At 43.7% G+C, this 18,617-nt stretch overlaps 2 protein-coding genes across 2 annotated transcripts; one reads left to right on the top strand and one right to left on the bottom strand.

Annotated features, from left to right (window-relative positions):
• Positions 1-165: 165 nt before the first annotated feature.
• On the bottom strand, positions 166-6,117 carry pdp2 (putative pyruvate dehydrogenase phosphatase isoenzyme 2). Its single transcript, XM_078283113.1, has 9 exons — positions 6,106-6,117; positions 5,481-5,612; positions 5,159-5,374; positions 4,730-4,849; positions 4,344-4,630; positions 2,030-2,135; positions 1,704-1,940; positions 1,289-1,588; positions 166-1,091 (listed from the first exon to the last, which is right to left on the bottom strand). Exons 2-9 carry the CDS (start codon positions 5,559-5,561, stop codon positions 816-818), a joined length of 1,623 nt encoding a protein of 540 aa, XP_078139239.1. The 5' UTR covers positions 5,562-5,612; positions 6,106-6,117; the 3' UTR covers positions 166-815.
• Positions 6,118-7,057: 940 nt separating this feature from the next.
• On the top strand, positions 7,058-17,096 carry terb1 (telomere repeat binding bouquet formation protein 1). The gene is made up of 21 exons (XM_071911467.2): positions 7,058-7,220; positions 7,447-7,578; positions 8,107-8,238; positions 8,458-8,518; positions 8,631-8,749; positions 8,899-9,027; positions 9,152-9,304; positions 9,392-9,523; positions 9,747-9,872; positions 10,730-10,872; positions 10,969-11,073; positions 11,608-12,074; positions 12,198-12,268; positions 12,415-12,513; positions 12,993-13,217; positions 14,095-14,178; positions 14,304-14,369; positions 14,460-14,501; positions 15,761-15,843; positions 16,326-16,481; positions 16,591-17,096. The coding sequence occupies exons 1-21, from the start codon at positions 7,058-7,060 to the stop codon at positions 16,621-16,623; spliced, it is 2,721 nt and encodes a 906-aa protein (XP_071767568.2). The 3' UTR covers positions 16,624-17,096.
• Positions 17,097-18,617: the final 1,521 nt, after the last annotated feature.

The raw sequence follows: 18,617 nt of genomic DNA on the forward strand, positions 1-18,617 counted from the left end.
CTGAGGACAGAGAATCAAACTCTCATAATTAGTGGTTCCAATTTGCAAGACTCTCACTTTTACTCACTAGTTGTTCCTTAAAAGTTGACTAACAAAGTGTTTAATCGTTTTTTAATTCATGTTTCTATGCATCACAACACACAAGCAAAACAAAGTAATTTCTCAACTGTTTAATATGAAGCATCCACAACTTGAAGTCGCCCTTTTTGTTTTAAGTGGAAAGTCAACTTAAATATGTCTTACAATCACACAGAATACAACACCTTTTCACAAAGCCAAAAGTATACTTAAAAGCTTTCACATGGGTCAGGTAAACGGAAAAGATTATCTCAACAATGGATTGTCTACAGCAAAAACTTGAAACGGCACATAAAAAAACAGAATACAAACATGGTAGAAAGTGAATGTGTGCATTAATCTATAGTCTAGTATTTACTCCACTATTTCCATTTCTGATATGCAGATGGGGGAAAAACCACTTCCTCTGTGACAAAAACAATGCCACATGAGATCTGCATTGTACCGATGGCCTGTACTGTGGTAACCTGATGACCGCTGCAACGATCTATAAATGTAACCTGCGTAAAGTCTATGGAACAGTGAAAATGATCCAGCTGTACAGAAAACATCACTTAACACTCTCATTTAAAAATTCTTTGTAAATCACTTTTTGCGACAGGTTCTAATGATTATCCCTTTTGTCCAAAAATATCCAGAGAAAAAGACGGGAGGAAATGTTCCCAACTCTGAGCTGAAGACGATTTATGTTTATGTATCTCTGTATGTTCGTCTAGCATTCTGAAACAGTCTATGTGTTAGCTGTGGTGGGGTTTGGCCAGGTCCGAGTTCAGATACACCACAGTCGCTGTGATATCGTCCCTGTACATGCGAGCCAGGTCCTCCGGCAGCGCGAGCATGGAGGCCAGTCTCTCCTGGCACAGTTCTCCGTAATCCCCGGTGCCCAGGGCGTGTCTGATGAGGTGCGTGGCGGCGTTGGGGTCGAGGGCGGGGGTGGCACGGGCTCGGCGCTTCAGCAGCAGCTCGTGCATCTGACCCAAGTTTAGCTGCCTCTCAGATGGAGACACTGGAGCCTGGGAGAAACAGGAGGGACAGAGAGGAGTTAGAAATATCAAACGGGACATCTAAGAAACATCATCTGATTAGCAGCACTTAAGGTTTACAGAGAAAAAGACGGGGGGAAATGGTAATAAAGTGCGATTTCTGTAAAAATGAGTGCTGCTAATCAAAAGAAAGGATGATACGTGCCACTTCCATTCTACACACAAACCTGGAGGTGAATCCCACTCAAGTGTTCCCCAACGAGTTGCACAGCCTCCTCGCTCCCCAGTTCATCCCACAGCCCGTCAGAGCCTAGGATCAGAAAGCGGTCCTGAGGCCTCAGCTTGTGATAGGTGAGTTCAGGTGCCACATCCAGGTAGGGGGGAGTTAGGTAGTTGGGTGGGGTGTACTGGTACAGGTTGAGAGAGTCCAGGTCCACTCCAGAGTCCAGGCCGGCTAGAACGCTCTGCTGCAACTCACGACTCCACTTGAACCTCACGTCACCAAAGGCGCGCAGGGGCATCAGAACCTGATGGCACCACAAAAGGATGGGACCAATTAATTCAGTGGGGGAGAGAGAGCGAGGTATACCAGGCAGTGGCTTATTTTCTAAATTAACAGAGTGTACCATGATGAACTCTCACCCCTAGAAGTCTGTCGTCTGTGACCACGGTGTCTCTCTCTGAGGGGGGGTGCTGAGCCCTGAGCCGCTCCAGCTCAGCCTGGTTCTGGTAGTTGTGGTCCCAGGAGAGGGGCAAAGCGCTCCAGGACCCATCCTCCTCCTGCACCCCCAACACCGCTCGGCAGTCACCGGCATTCGCCACGTGGATCCCCTCTGTGCCCACATGGGCCACACAGGCAGTGGAACCCGCAAACGCAACCTGGGCAGATTATGATGCATCGTCATTGTGTGATCTTGCGTACACTATCTGGGGAAGATGAAGCAGCACTGCAGGCTTTAAATTATTACCTGTATGGCTGTGCTTTTCATCAGGTCACTGGAAAGAGGGACCTGAGCCTCCAAGGAGATGTCGGTGTCGAGTCGCTTAAAAGCGTAGTCCAGAGCTTCCGGAGGACTAAAAGGAGCGGGGGATAATGGGTTGTAACAGGAAAATGGATCATATTTAGTTATCTAGGCAGAGATGGGGACTTGAGTCACATGACTTGGACTCGAATCAGACTCGAGTCACAGTTTTCATTGCTTGAGACTTAATGCATGAAGAGAAGACTTGAGACTTGACTTGACTTGGGTTCTGCTGACTTGGGACTTGACTTTGACTTCTGCTTTGATGACTTGAAAAGATTTCTAATGTCTTGACAAAAGATCTTGGCCCGGATCTACTAAACATTTGCGCCAGTGCAAATCGCATTGCGGGTGCTAAAACCTTGTTCTCTGCACAGCACATTTGCGCCTGAAATCATGGGTTGAGCTGGGTGCGCCTTTTTTTGCAGTTTGATATAATTGCATATGCATTTGTGGGTGTTCCAAGGATGAAGCGCAAAATTAAGGGAGGGTTTTATAGAAATTGGCAGAGGACGTGATTTATCAAGAGCTGGAGGCCGTTAACACCTGCTGATTGCGCACGGAATTTAAGACCTAGGAAAATCATGTCTTATCATTTTGCGCACAGAATGGCTCAAACGAGACTGGCTCTGGAACTGGCTCTAAGATCAAGGTGACACAGTCATCTACACATCATAACATGTAGACATTAGATCGCATCCCTATTATAATTCCAATCAGGTTTAAACGGGTATGCTGATTTAAAAATACACCATTTACGCGTCATTGGCAGAGTAGCAGAATGCGCACTCAATATGCAGACTATTACCTAAATACACAAAAAGGAAAACGCACGCTCGCACATTCTTCTCTGGATTTGCTGACACTTATTATGAGCCAATCTGAGCGGCATAGCCTTGATGTAAACAATGCAGCTAAAACATGTGTGCGTAATAACCTCTCCGTGGAGAGGTGTGTGTGCGGCTTCATACCTTCACCAGGTCTCCATCCCTCCCACACTGGCACCTGTATCTCAGTCAGGCTCTCCTGCTGCTCCTCCAAGGGAGTTAAGGCTCCTCTTTGGCTTTATTTATGGTAAGCATTTTGGCTCACCTCCTCATATCATACCAGCGCTTTTACCTCCGCTAAATCGCACTTGTGGTGCCCAACTGCATTCACTTTATTTGTTATATCGTTCCAGAGTGACTTTTTACGCGCGGGTACGTGCTTTGTGGTTTTCTCTGCCACCAACAATTCCAGCTCCACTGGAGAGAAATTTGCGCTTCTTTTGTCCATCATTACGTTGCCGCAAATAGGCTATTGTGCACATTGTTTGGCCCTCATATTTGCGCAGTCTAAATTATAATTATCTGCGCCTCCGCTCATTTGCGTGCGCTACTTTAGTAAATACCATGCGCTGGCGGTACAAATTTCACCCACAATTGCTTTTGTGCTGCGCCTGGAATTACGACATGTTAGTAGATCCGGGCCCTTGTGTTTGTGTAAATGACTTAGATTGAAAGTGATGAGATTTGTTCCAGCAGACGACTGAATTTAAATTCTGTTTTCTCAATTTGTATGGAATGATTGAATTTATTGAAGTTGAAATTGATTATAGAAATCAAACTCATGATGCTCTTACCAATTTTTTATCCTATTAAAACCATATTGCATTGAAAAGTCCTAGATATTTAGTTTTCTTTAAGATATTAAATTGATACTGGACTCTTGATTTGTTCTGACTTGACTTGCTGTTCTACATGTAGACTTGAGACTTGTACCTCAAGACTTGAGACTGACTTGGGACTCGAGCAAAGTTGACTTGGTCACACCTCTGTATCTAGGTTAGCATCATTAAAATGCCAAGAGACGTAAAAATCAATGCCGTAACTTTTCTTTCATAATTTCTCTCTACATTAAATTAACATGGCAGTAGCCCCACCACTTATGGCACCCACAGACAACAACAACACACACACTTTTCTTTCTCATCAAGAATTCCCAAAAGCTAGTTTAAGTTAAACTTCACACGTTTAGGTAATTATAACTGAGCTGATGCTGTATTTTAATGTAGGAATGGATATTTTTCTTCTAATTATTATTGTTGTTGTTATTACTATTAGCTAATGAACAGCGATAGTAGAAAGCCAAATGAAGGGAAAGGAAAACAGGCAAACAAGAGGGGAGGATTTGTTTGAAACAACAGCACTAAACAAGCACTGCCCAAGGACTGCCCCCCAGATGGCAGAGGCTGCCAGCAACGCACACGTCTAACACACACCTCATGCCTTCGCCGTGTTCCTCACTGTCCAGCAGTTCTTGCCAGAAGACTCTGAGGTGGTCTATGTAGAGTGAGGCAGAGTCGCGGTAGTTAAAGTCCCCGTGGTGTTTGTACCACTGTAAGATGGGAGGAACAGGTCTGCCATGCTCCATACACCTCTCCAACTCCTCCAGGCTCTGCTGCGTCATCATCGCAACTGCTACGTAGTACAGCAGACGCTCGCTGACTGCCTGAGCACATGCCCAGCCTCCATGGCCGTCAAACACTCCAAAGAGCATGCCCTTTGTCTGGAGAAGTGAGAGAAAGTTGAATGAAAAATCACATATGCAGTGAGGAAGAGGTGGGACAGAAATATAGGGAGATGGATGTATAGAGGGGATGCGTACCTGTAAGCAGGTGGCTGCACTGCGACGGTCCTCATTAGGTGTGTTCGCAGGTAGCTGGTTGCTCTCAAACTTCCTCACAGCACTGAGTCCCCTGCCATCAAACTCAGGCACACTCACAACCTGAGATACAGACATGTGACATGCTTAGCATGCCGCTTAGTACTCCACTTGCCTACAAAGACCCATATTCCTACACAGTTTTTTATTTAGGCTACAACTCATACATTTACTGCATTAACAATGACTGCAGGGTTTATTTATTTACTATTTGTAAAACTGACAAGTTTGATTGAATAAAAAAAGCTTTTTCAATACCCCTCTACCTCATGAACATACTAGCCTGTTTTAATATCCAACACATCCATTCAGATAGTGTCAACTGTAGGTTTCTTTCCCTGACCCAAAGAGGGACACTATGCTACTCATCACCTGCTCATTAGTTCGCAGAATGCTGTTGATCTGGACCCGGCTGAGCTGGAAGTCTAGATCCTGACGGGTCGAGAGGAACCGCCCACCTTGAGACCCAGGTCCTGACTCATCACCACTGCAGCACCACTGGTCTGATCTGGAGCTTCCCCAGGATGAGAAGTGAGAATGCTGGGTTGGTCCTCGTTGAGAAGAGGGGGATGCTACAAGGTGGGCATACTGGTTGAACAAAAAGAGATAAAGACAATTAGATTAGGATTGCCTGATAAATAATACACCAAGTATAAGAATGCAAACAGTCTGATTAAGAGGTGAGTAGAGGAACCTGGGATGAGACGGTGGAGGAGAGTGTCAGTGTGTAGCTTGAAGCTCTGTGCAGGATGCTGGCGCACACACGTCCAGACATCTCAGTGCCACTGCAAGGACTGCTGGCTATGCAACTCAGTCACCTCAATGTCTAAGATGTGGAAAAGAAGAAAATGAATTAAATGATCATCTCAGCTTGTTTCTTGCTAAGAGAACTGGCAACCAAGGGGCTAACGTAACTTGGCTAACTTGACTAGATTTTTGATGGTGTGCGTGTGTGAGTCAGCCGGCTAACGCTGAGTTGGCTACATTAACTCAATAAGCGAACACATTTCTTCACACAGCAACATCAACGCGTTAGAAGCTAATAAACTAGCAGTAGTAGCATTCCACTGGCTATGACATGTCCATACATAGCGTGAAGTGCGAGCTAAGCTAAGGCTGACCTAACGTTAGCTAGTAACCAAGGCACTGTCTAGCTTCGCTAACATTAAACAGATCATGGCTAACGTTAGCTACTATTAAAAAACTACACTCTAACTTCCTACCCTACACGCTAGCTTCCTACCCTACATACAAGGCAACTGTGTGCTTATGTTAGCTAATGTTATATGGTATAAACGTGTATTAAATCAGATACATACAAATTTAGTAAACGTTACGAATGAATCGGTGTTGGACAGTCCATCCGTGACGCCGACGGTCCACAACCAACGCGTGACGTAACGTAGCCTTCGGGCGCACTGTTTCTGTTTCACACACCCCCTCTAACATCCGCGAGACAGCAAATGAGTAAAATGTACCGTAATATTGGTATCAGGTAACCCTCCGCTATCAGGTCAACTAGCCCCCACTAGATATTGGAAAATCCTGGAAAATCATGTGATTTCACACAAACGGATAATTCTGCTGGATTACTGCTGAATCCAAAAAGCAAGCGCACAAATGCTGAACCTAAAAAAACGCTGATCTTTTCCCATCATCAGACGTACGGGGCCTCTCGTTATTGACACTTTCCCGCTCCTAACAATTCACTGGCGACCAGGCCATGTTTGTTTATTGTAGGAAACATATTTGATGCCTGTTATCCTCCCAGTGCAACACTGTCTTCAAAGTAGTTGTTGGCACTGTGATGGTAAGCAGCCGACGTTTTATTGTAACTATGATAACTTCATTTAACTGACAGTTGGATAGCACTTGGGGAGACACCATTTTGGACATTAAATTAGTTGTTTGCAAAATCTATCATTTGAAAGCTAGCATGGTCGAAATTGGGTTAGGTCGTTAGAGTTAGCCAGGTTAGGTAGTGTGATGTTTTAGGTTAGCCAGGTTAGGTAGTGTGATGTTTTAGGTTAGCCTAACCCAAGTTAGACGTGGGCGATGAGAGATGTATTTTCAGTAATATTAGATTGTTACTGGGACGACTTTTAACCTTTGTTTACGTTATGGCTTTTACACCACAGATAAGGCCATTTCAAGAGGAACATGGATGGTAGCAGCACCAGCCTTAACAGTAAGTAACGTTAATTGCTATCTCCAGGTGTGCAACTTCTGTTGCTGTTAGAAGCAAGTGCTGCAAACATTTTATCATTTCAAATGTCTGTCCAGCTACTGCCTGGTCTGTGTTCACGGTTCTGTTCTCTTACAGCCGCAAAGACAGATCTCAATCTGCTGCTTGAGTGCCTGAAATATCAGATGAAATGTCCTGATTTGCAGAAACAAGCTCTCCTGACCATCTACTCAATCTGTGAAAAGAAAGGTCAGACTGACACAATCTTATGGAAACACACCTCACTTGCAGCCCCTCAGTCAGACTCATTGAGTGTTGTTTGCCTAAATCAAATCAAACCAGCTGTTAGTTTAGTAGGCTGTGTGATATGTTTATTAAGCTCAACACCTTGATGTTGTTTCTAAGTGTATATATTTGAATGGACTCTTTATCCATCCTCCCAACTGTCTCCTCCATTCCTTTTCCAATATTTCAGAGGATAATGTGGACCTGTTCAGAGGAATGGGAGGTGTGGCATTTGTGTATAACCTTTCCAAGTCCAGTATTGTTCATCCAGATGTAAAGGAGACTGCGCTCTTCACACTTGGCACACTAGCTGAGACTAATGGTAAGTGGGTGTGTGTACGTGGGTGTCCTTGTATTTGTAATGTGCATAACTCACAATTCTTGAAGTTAATTTATTCTGTAGTTGCGGCCGTAGAATAATTGATTGTTTCCTGTTTTCCAACCTTTTTCAGTCTGCTGTGTATTGCAGGCTTTAGCAAGCAGCACAGTGTATCCACTGATTTTGATATATTGACTGTTTTTGTAAGCTACATTTTTTTGCTTTCAAAATGAGACGGTCATACTTGTTTTTGTAATTGTTTTTTAGTACAGTAAAATATATCAACAGTTAAAAAATGAATAGAAAAAAGTTTGAAAAGGGCTAATTACATTTAAAAGCTTATTTTGAAATGTTTGACGCTGACTAATTAAACATTGTGTGTGTTCACAAGACTGTCTACCTGTAAACAACAGCCATCTGTAAAAGATGCTGTCTGACTCATGTAATGTGGTATTGTGCACTTACAGATATAAGTCATTTTACGGTAGAGGATTTATATATTCATATATTGTGCTTCTTTCCTTCTGCTAGTGTATTGCAAGAACTCTCTGTGCAGAAAGGAGACGTTCTCAGACCTTGCCGGCTGGTTGTTGAAAGAAGACACCCCACTGACACAGAGGAGAGTGGTTGTCTATTTGCTGTCTGTGCTGGTAGCCAACAACAGTAAGATTGAGGCTCGAGAAAGACTTACCATTGATGTGCAAGCATTTTTTACACTTTACACTACATTTTCTTTGGATTAGCTTGGTCACAAGGTCATAAAAGAAACAAAATCTAGTGGAACAAAGGGAAAATTGAATATAAGGTTTCTGACCATATGATAATCTAGCTGTTGTTTAACAGATGTCTGTAGCCCTCATGTTTCTCTATGTGCTATGGTAGAGTCAGGACAGACCTTTGCCCAGACCACTGGCTGCCTGGACATTCTCCTGGACCTCTTCAGGTAAATAGTGACACTTTACAATGTTACACACTGTGTTACAACAGAGTTTGCCTTTTATGGACTTGTGCATGTTTTCACACTCATACAAGGTTAATAACATTTCTCTTTGCAGGACTAGTTTCCCCCTCTCCACAGAGGGCACTCTGAAACCGGCTAATGCTACTCAAACCTGCCAGCTTTGGACATCTGTATCTAGCGCTCTCTGTGGCTGTGTCAACAACCCTCAGAACGGTACAGTTGTCTGGTTATTTGTGTTTTGTAGTCAACGCATATACCATCCTAGCCACTTCTTATAGATGTAATAAAGGGACAATGCAGGAGGTTTATAACTAGACAAAGCTAAAAACAAGTTTTGCTCAATTGTGTCTTTTGTCCTCCAGAGGAGGGTCAGCGTATCTGTGTGGCAGCCTTCCCCATAGTGAAAACGTGGCTTCAGCAGATTACTCTCCCCCGCACTGAGATTTTTCAGCCCATATGCTCCTTCATAGCAATGACAGTTGCCAACAACTGTAAGTACGAGAGGCGGAATAGAGGAGGGCTGATTCTAAACATTTTTATGTAGTCTAGTTAAATTGTCTAAAATGATACCAAAAATCTATTATTTTAATGCTCACCATTTCTTTGTTCTTGCAGCTTGTGCCCAGGAGAGTTTTTCTGCTTCAGGGGGTTTGGAAACTCTGATCCTTGCGCTGGTTCGTCTAGCATCTGAGGCAGAGAAAAGCCTGTTGTCTTGCCAGCTGTCTGTCACTATGACCAAGACCCTGTCAGCCTGCATCACTGACAACTGTGAGCATCTCTCTCTTACACATACATTTACAGTTCATTAAAGCATCCAAATCATCTCCTTCTCCATTAAAAATCTCTTCTCTCTAGCTGCTCTGGCCACAGGTTTGGCTCAGTATGGTGTAGTTCCCCAGCTCCTCTCCCTGCTGTCCAGCCCCAACCTGGACCCTCGAGACAGGCTGTCTGTGGTGCTCACCCTGGGCCATTGCACTGAGGCCTCTGGTAGGACTTCACAGTAGCATGCTATGTCTGTGTCTATATATTTCAGTTAGTGTTGCTATCTCTGATTTACAGTTTACATTTTAGGCACTTTGTTGACATTCTCACCCACAGCAACTTAGAATGAGTTCAACACTTCCTTTCTTCAAGGTTACAATTCAGCCTCAATCTCTGTGATATCTTAGTACTGAGGATCTCCCTTTTGTGTGTTTGTCCCTGTCTATAGAGGAGCACCAGTCCCAGTTGGTGCAGTTTGGAGGCCTCCCCCTCATCATTACTCTACTCACTGAGTCCACAAGTGAGGAGCTTAGGAAGGCTTCTACATTCATACTGCAGACCTGCAAACAGGCCAGTGAGTCAAAACACACCTATACATTTCACAAGAATTTCAGCCTTGTTGATCATTTAAGATGGACTCTAAATTGAAGACAGTAGACTTAATAGGCTTTAATAAGCAGTGGCCTATAATTTTCTTATTTCATAAATGTAAGTCGCAGGGTTTCCTGCCTTGACAAAGACGATCGCGACTAGATTGTGTACCCCTCAAATAATCCCAAACCCCCTCATGTATGTGTTTATTTACATTGATAACAAAGCCATGACGAACACAGTGTCCATTTTGACCTGGCCAACAGCAAAATTGCGATGAGGAGCATATTATTTTGTAGTATGAGTAAAGTTGTTACAACATCATCTAATATTAAAGCCATAATATAGCCATACCCTGTCTAAAACATTGGTATTTAGCTCTGTTAGCAAGCTGTACATCAAATTATTTCCTTCATGCCATTACAAACCATTTGCACTTCCTCCCTTCATTTACTGGTATACTGTGGTAGCCTACAACTACGCTTATATGATTTTGACTTATCAAACACAATGCAAACTAATTTAATCAAGTTTACATATTAAAGAGAAATGGCAAATAGAGTGTGTGATATTTATTTAGGTTAGTCAGCCACTACCATCACTACCATGACTACCACATTGCCTGCGGGAAACCCGGTTCAGGGCAGCGCGATGGCTCACACTGTCGACTCACAACAACAAGGATCTGAGTTCAGATCTTAGCTCGGACCCATTCTGTGTGAAGTTTGCATGTTCTCCTTAGGTTTCAAAGATGCAAATCAGCTGGATTGGAGACTCTAAATTTCCCATAGGTATGAATGTGAGTGTGTGTCAGTGACTTGGTTGTTTTTCTATGTGAAGCGATGTCCCTGGGAGTGCCGGGCTCAGTGGTAAAACAGGGGGAGGAAGGAGCCGTGGAGCCCCTTACAAACATGGAGGGCTACTGGAGGTCAGCCAGAGAGCTGCTGCACAGGATTGACCTGTTAGAGAAGAGACAGGCGAAGGTCAGGCACGCATCCGTAGCACACAAATGGCCACAGTCTAATCGGCACAAACATGCAGCATGGTGACTCATGATGTGTGCTTATGTTTATTTTTAGGTGGCTGAGGACGAGCAGAGAGACGTGGGCTCACCAAGTCCAACAAAAGAGCTGGGTCCTCCACCTCTACCCTCACCCTTACCTTCATACCCGGTTTCAGTGAAGGTAAAGGGAGCATTCAATGGAGGGGGTAGGGAGAGTCTAGTGGAGAGAGGGACAATGCAAAGGGATACATCTGAGGTGTGGTTCAGAAGAGATGAAGAGATGACAAATGAGAGATGGAAAGAAGTAGGAGACGGGATGGGTCCAAAACGAGGAGAAGAGAAGTGGAAGAACCACCGAGAGATCGCTCCAGTTTCTTCTGTTGACCTGAGGGGATGCAGAGAAGAGAGGATAGGAGGAGGAGAGTGCAGAGATGTTGAAAGAGAGAGGTGTGAGGAGTGTTGGAGGGAATCTATTCCAGTGCAGCCTGTCCTAGAGAGGAGAGGTAGAGAGAATGTGAGAGCAGAGAGGAGTCAGAGAGAGGAGATTCAACACAGAGACATAGCGCTGCATCTTTTGGTAGAGGTAACTACACACTGAGCTGTTGAATTATGAAATACCTTGGCTTACACATTGCATACACACTATAATTTCATTTCAGTTCAAGCGTGCCATTTACTGTGTATCACAGACTGTAATATGTGTGTTGTTTATTAGGGTCACGCAAGACGGCAGATATTCAAAGCCAATGATGACACACAGAAATCTGCACTTGCCAGCAGAGTGCAAGAACCAGAACACCAGAACAAAAGCAATAAAAGAGCACACACAGCGTACAGACAGACCAGCACTCATGATGTAGAAACTGGGAGTGATAGCAACCTTGAAACTGTCAGAATATCACTGAGGCACAAGAGGGACAGCACAAGGGAATGGAAGAATGAGAGCTCCAATTTAAATACTCAGGGAGAGAAGGCTAAAAACGCACAATGCTCTCAGGCGGAGCGTTATCAGATCAACAGTGACACCTTGTCTGCCCCAGTGGCTCATACTGGAGTCGGGGTCCCAGGACAAGCACCGGACGGAGGGGGTGTGCTGTGTTCAGTGTGCAAGGGTACTGGAACCCTGATGTCTTCCCATGTAACATCACTAGAGGGAGTCGGAGAGCCACACACAGCAGATAGGTCAGTAGACTGGGCTCAGTAACAGTGATCATGTTTACTAGTTGACCAGATAAGCTCAAATGACAGATGGCTTACAATGAGCGATGTGACTCCCATGTTTTGTTTTTTTCCCCCTCTGTTTAGTCAAGTGTTTAAGCCCCCAGCTCCAGTGAGGCACAGAGTACCAAAGGAGAAGAAATACACTGATGATGAAGGTAGAAAACATTGCTTCAGTCCTTTAGCACACTGTTATTATTCAACAGCAGATAACGAGATTATTTCTTTGCTGGAATTTTGGTTTTTATTAGATATTTCATTTCAAGCTCTTCTCCCAAGTAATAACAGCTCCTCTCTCTCTTAGATGCCTTGTCTTTATGTTCTGAGCTGCTGGACAGTGAGAACAGGAGAATGGGAAAGCACCTAGTGGCTCTACACACACCATCTCACATCAGGTGCTCAGGTAGGAGAACGTAAAGCTACGCCTCAGTTAAATACTTTCCATCTTGAATTATCAAATGGTCAGTGGGAGTCGGGTCAACCTTTTCGGTATCTCAGTGTGAATTTTCTTACTTCCTATATTTCGGCCATAATTCATGTGATATTTTACATTTAATGCAAAGAATAGCCCAGGTCTTGGCAGCTTTTTCTGTAGAATTGTTTATGGATATTGAGACTGCATAAAGTTCACTTCTTGGACCCATTCCAGGATCAGCTCCACTAGGTGTTGCAGTTTAAGAATGGCTTTATTTTAGACCTTTCTATCCTCCTATATGGACAGTTATGCTGCAGTTGTAATTGTGTTTTTTTACAGGTGGGCTGAGCAATAAGGCCAGATGAGGAATTTTTATTGTATTAATTAACTTTTTTGAGCTGTGAGAGGCCACCACAGCTAAATGAATGTAAAGGCAATTCCCTTTACCCCTCTTCTCTCTCCTCCAGGCTGCGTGTTGCGTTTTGAGGAGGTGACCAGCAGGACGTTCGCGGCTCTCCAGAGCTCCTGCCACCACAGCTGCGACATGCACAAGGTTCTCCAGGAGGCCACACAGAGGTTCAGGGCTCGTCACTGCGACCCGCCGCTCAGGAGAGAGTCCCAGGAGCAGAGAGACGCACACTCAGACAGAGCTTCAGAAGCAGAGCCGCAGAGAAGCAGGGAACACTGGAGAGGTAGGAGGCTTGAACATTTGAACACACACACACACATACAGTAAATCCCTCTATTAAACAGTTATAGTTTCAGTCAAGCAACCTGATTGGTCAAAGAGCACATTCCAGCCATGCTGATAATTACTGTAAAGCACGGACAGTGTTTCCCACAGGTTGGTGTGCGTGTATGTGTGTGTCGGGGGAGGAGGGTGGGGAGGGTAGTGAAATATTCTTTATTCCTCTGTTCAGTAAAATGATGTACGTAAGTGTTCAGTGTTCAGTTGTGTGTATATTTATATTTATAAGTAGGCTATATCTATAGTAAAACTGGCTTATCGCTAGTTTTGTGAGGCAAATGTACAGTACAGCAAAAGTACAGCTAATACAAATGGGTTGCCTCCTCAGGGCATTGTGAGGTTATGTTTCAAACTTTGCCCCTCTATGCAGTACATCATAGCTGCAATAAATTATGGTGATTGTGTTTCGCTAACACACATTTATTGCTTAATAAGAGCATTAAATCTTTATTTTTAGTAAACTATGTTGACGATTTGAGTGCCAGCTCAGTGCATCACAGCACTCGAAATAAGTGTAAAACAAAATTTGACTTGGGTAGCTGTTAATTTTCTTGGGCGGCCACACAAATACGATCAATATATGGGAAGCCCTGCAGTGTGGACCAATTGGAAGAGAACTTTTCAGATAGTAAACATGCATCGGTAGCCAGTGTATAAAACTCATATTTTATTTACTTTACAGAATTTGTCGCAAGTGCCTTGTCCATAGCTCCATCACTGTTGCACCTATATTATCAGTAAAGAACACACTCTCGCTGTAATTATTGCTATGCTGTAAAATTGTAAAATTAAAATGTCTAATATCTGCTCCATTGTAACAGAGGTCTCTCTGACTCCCGTACGTAAAGGAGCGGGGCAGCCAAACAGCTCCCTACCAGTGAAACATCACAGGAAGAATTACAATGGTAAGAATCATAAACACGAGTGCAGATAGCAGTCTGTCTCTCCCAAAAAGTTCTTTGTATTTATTCTGTAAATAAATTGATGGTGTTGAGGGTCCACCCTCATGTCTCATTTCTGTCTATTTTAGGCATCTCCCTGACTCCACTGCGTAGAGGAGCTGAAATGAACAAATTCACCGCTCGTAACAGGAAAGGTACATATGTGACACTATCATACAGCAGCAACATATTTATTGTACCTGTCCTTGACATTTGGCATATGATCCTGTCATTCCCCCTCTCAGGTATAAGCCTGACTCCTCTGAAAAAGCCTTGTCTCCCTGGAGGTATGTTCTGTTCACTGTTGAATCTATGGCTCAGATATGGATATTTAGTTTAATTTGTTTAAGTGTGTGTGTGTGTGTGTGCGTGTGTGTGACAGAGAGCCTGTGGTGGGAGCTGTCCTCTCCAGTGTGTTGTTGGCAGCAGACTGGCTAAAGAACAGAAGGAATGTTGAACGCCAGCCAGTGTTCTCACAGCGCAGGCCAGAGCTGGTTCAGAGCAACACAGCTGTATTAAGCTGTTTCACACTCTGTAGAACACCCTGTGTGTGTGTGTGTGTGTGTGTGTGTGTGTGTGTGTGTGAGAGAGAGAGAGAGAGAGAGAGAGAGTGTGTGGCCTGATGCTTTTGTGCTATCGCAGTGACAGGGTTGTGAAAGGACCGACATTTTAGTCTGTTCCACGTTGTAGCTTTACATGTTCTGTACTTTTCATTATATTGCAAGGGTAAATAGTGTTTATGGGGTTATATTCCCCTAATGCTGCACTACTGCTCCAATCCCAAAAATTCCAGCGTTTTCTCTTTTGCCATCCAACTCCATTTTTCTCCTCCTACTTTTCCAGTCTCGTGTCAATTCACTTGCTCTTGATCAGGCTTTCTATAGCTGAATATCTGCTGTGTTGTTGCAGCGTGGCAGCGGAGGTTGTTGGTGTCTGTTGTGCTGTGTGCTAGGCCTCTTTGTGCTTTCATGCTGTATCTCTATACTTCTCAGCATAATGCCTTTTTCAACTGCCTCTCTTTGTCTGAAGTACTCCAGTCCAGACTCTGTTGTCCCCTCACACCCTCGTCTAATCCCATTTCATTGTTAGATCTGTTTTTTCTTCCACTGTCCAGAAGACACTCTCATTCTGTCTGTCCAGTATACATCTTTTATTGTATGACTGTTTTCACTCCTTTTCTGTCTTTATTCTCTCCCCCTTTTCTTTTATTCTGTCCCTCCCTCTCCCTTCCTCTAGTCCTCTAGTCGTTCTTCTCCTCCTCTATTGTTGTTTGCATGGCTGCTGTATTAGGCGTGACGGATGACGTAATGTCACTCCGATGAGGGGGGAGGGGGAGGGGGAGGGGGGGGCAAGACAGAAAGAGGAGAGAAAAGAGAAATTGTCTTTCTATTCACTTCAGTCTGAGGCCCGTTGATGTCTTGTTGTGTAACAGAATGAGGTGTACAACATCTGTACTTGGCCTGTTCTCACTCAGTCTTTGTCACACACACACACACACACACACACACACATACACACAATTGCTCTCCTATCTTTCAAAATACAGAGAGAAGAACACAGCTTGATAATGGAGATTGTGCTCTAGATGATAAGCCGAAGACTAAGCCTAGCAGAGAGTCCTGTTCCATTGTAAGAGTTTAAGAGAATACATTTTTCTGTCAAATAATTACATGGTTAACTACTTACTCCCTAGTCTACTATCATAGGCTTTCCAACAGGCTGTTGAATGCGGTGAATGTATCCTGCTCTGCCTCTTGGTGCAGAAAAATATCTGTAGAATGAAGGTAGGAGATGTATAGTGGAGAGATCATTTAAAACAGACAGTGTTTTAGTATCTAGGCGTGAAGTCAGAGAAGAAATTTACACACTATACAATCTGTTTGTCTTTTGGCCTCCTGAATCTGAATCTAGTGAAAGAATGAACTGCACATGTGCAGAAGTGGAGGTACTGCATGTTGTATCAGTGTGCGTGCACATGTGCATCCATGCGCATGCGATTTGTCTCATGATCCACACCCATCTGTCCATCTGCAGGCTTCTTACCTACTCTTTACTCACACGAACGACTGTTATCTTTCTCGTCTCTTCCACCTTTATTCCTTCATTCTTAGCGGAGGAAGAGGACAGACTTCACCCATGAGGAGGTGCGTTACCTACTGAGTGGGGTGAAGACCTGTGGCTTCTCCTGGAACTCCATCTTGTGGTTGTACCCCTTCCAACCTGGACGCACCAATGTTGACCTGGCTAAGAAATACAGGCGGATAATGGTAACAAGAGCAAATCAACTTAAAATAAGATACTTGATCTTTTCCTTGGTAACTGTCAGATTGCATTGAGATTAATTGCCTGAGTGTCCTCTCTGTTTTTTTTTCCCAGAAAGCTAAAGCCCAGGATGTGGGCCGTACATAATCCTGGCCCTGAGATCCTGGAACAGCCCATTAATAATGGCCCTCTGTAAATAAACAGCTTTGATTTATCTGAAAAACCTTCACTCTATCCAGTCTGAAACACTGTATTGATTGTAAATAATACAAAGCAGCATATACTTCATACAGTCATAATATATTTTCATTTTTTAAATGAGACTGATCTTTACAGTATATTTTGTATAAAAACCTGCAGTGGGCTGACCATTTCTCATTCAAGGTCTTAAGTATTTGTTTATTCAGTTTTTAAAGGACGGTCTTCTGTACAGTGTTCCCGGTATCAAGTTCAGTTTGTGTTCTTTGCTTACTAATGCATTAAAATAGTTTCTGTAGCAGTTTCTGTTCCTTTCACAGATATTGCCCATTGTAGGTTTTTTGTTTTGAATTGCGTGTCTGAAAAATTCTGATATATTTTCTACTTTCAATCTCGTTAAGTTTCCATCAGCATCTTCCTTGTGTCCTTTATATAGCCTGATTTAAATTTTCACATTAGATTGATGCAAAAAGGCTGTAAACCAGCATTCATAAAATTTAAATAAACTGAAATGTGACCTGTGGGTGAGCCAACTGTCCCGTTTGTCTTACTTTCTTACCATACAGTGTCACGCAAACAAATACTAAGAAGCTCTGTTATGTTTGTTTTTGTGCTTTGGCCATCACAGTCCATAGAGAGACAGGAAATCAACAAGGAGAGGATGGACTCAAGTCCAGCAGTTTTGTTTATTGAGCTGAAAGCCTCTGGTATGACAGGAATCACAAATAGTGCAAATGGTGCCACTTATCGTCTATCCTCTGTGTGCATCGAGAAGCAGCTCAGTCTCTTAACTCTATCCTTTACTAAGGGCTAGCTTGACTGAGATCACTGTCTGAGGAGAGCCTCTCCCACTCCATAGGGACCCATCAATGTGTTGTCAAAACCATAGGACTTCCCCCTTTGCCCTGCCCCGAGGCCTGGGCTGTTACAGCCTATATAATACTTCCATGGTTACAGCTGGGAGGGGCTGGAGGAGACAGAATGCTGAGTTTAATGGGAATACCACTGGATCTCAGTATGTCTTTCCTATCCCAGCCAACACTTCAATTTGCCTTGGTGAAATTTCACCACTGTCCCACATAGCTACAAATATGTTTGCATAGCCCTAAATCTGTCCCTGCATAATGTTGTTGCCTTAATGTTTATCCAGTCAGAATGAACTGGAAAAGATAGAAGAGGTGACAGTGAGGGCACCCACAGAGATTTTCTGATTTAGAAAAATTATTGCTTATTTGGGTGGAAAAGTTCAAAAATCTGAGTCTACAAAATCACACACCATGTTATTAATGGAGTGGCTTCAAGTTGTACATCTTGGTGACATCACAGGTTAGTCTTCTTGTGGTTTGTGGCCTGCAGGCAGAGCTGTTGATGTTCAAATCAAATATTGAACCGTAGTACGTTACAAGAGGAGCACGTGTGTTTTAGTAGTATTCCTCTAATAGGATTTTGTAGCTGCATCAGCAAAGCAAATAAGTTCTTTTTCTATGTTCTATTTTAAGGCAGGCAGACTTCTCCGTCCTCTCTCATACCGATCCATTGACTACTATGTAGAAATGTTGGGATAGCAATGTAGTGAGAGCAGGGAGCGTGTGGTGGGAGAGGTATGTGAGGAGCAGATTTCTCATGCGCTGTAAAGCAGTCACACTGGAGACTTTTGACCCAGGCCCCCCGAAAACCCCCTTCCTTTGGAAAGAATGTGGCCTCGTCTCTCCCCTTCTCTTCCCTCCCCTCTCCCACATTCATCGGCCCGTTCCCTGTGAGAAGGCACTGTCTCTGTCTACATATTATGTACTGTGTTGGCAGGAATTTGATTTCCATGTGTGCACACATGGTCTGTCTGTGTCCCTAGCATGTAGATCACTGGGCTGGGCTGACATACAAAGCGCTATATAACAGGAAGAAAGAAAAGTCCCTCCATATAGTAGCTCCATATGTGCATAAAC

Source organism: Centroberyx gerrardi, chromosome 4 (genome assembly GCF_048128805.1).
Source record: "Centroberyx gerrardi isolate f3 chromosome 4, fCenGer3.hap1.cur.20231027, whole genome shotgun sequence".
Taxonomy (NCBI): Eukaryota; Metazoa; Chordata; class Actinopteri; order Beryciformes; family Berycidae; genus Centroberyx; species Centroberyx gerrardi.

Bases quoted from the DNA above. Each gene is read 5' to 3' on its own strand.
- pdp2 (XM_078283113.1), bottom strand. From the start codon at position 5,561: ATGTCTGGACGTGTGTGCGCCAGCATCCTGCACAGAGCTTCAAGCTAC. The intron at 4,631-4,729 runs GTACGCATCCCC...TCACTTCTCCAG, and splicing joins GTGCAGCCACCTGCTTACAG to ACAAAGGGCATGCTCTTTGG. The intron at 2,136-4,343 runs GTGTGTGTTAGA...CGCTCCTTTTAG, and splicing joins GAACACGGCGAAGGCATGAG to TCCTCCGGAAGCTCTGGACT.
- terb1 (XM_071911467.2), top strand. From the start codon at position 7,058: ATGTCTGTCCAGCTACTGCCTGGTCTGTGTTCACGGTTCTGTTCTCTT. The intron at 8,239-8,457 runs GTAAGATTGAGG...GTGCTATGGTAG, and splicing joins TGTGCTGGTAGCCAACAACA to AGTCAGGACAGACCTTTGCC. The intron at 12,514-12,992 runs GTAGGAGAACGT...TCTCTCCTCCAG, and splicing joins ATCTCACATCAGGTGCTCAG to GCTGCGTGTTGCGTTTTGAG.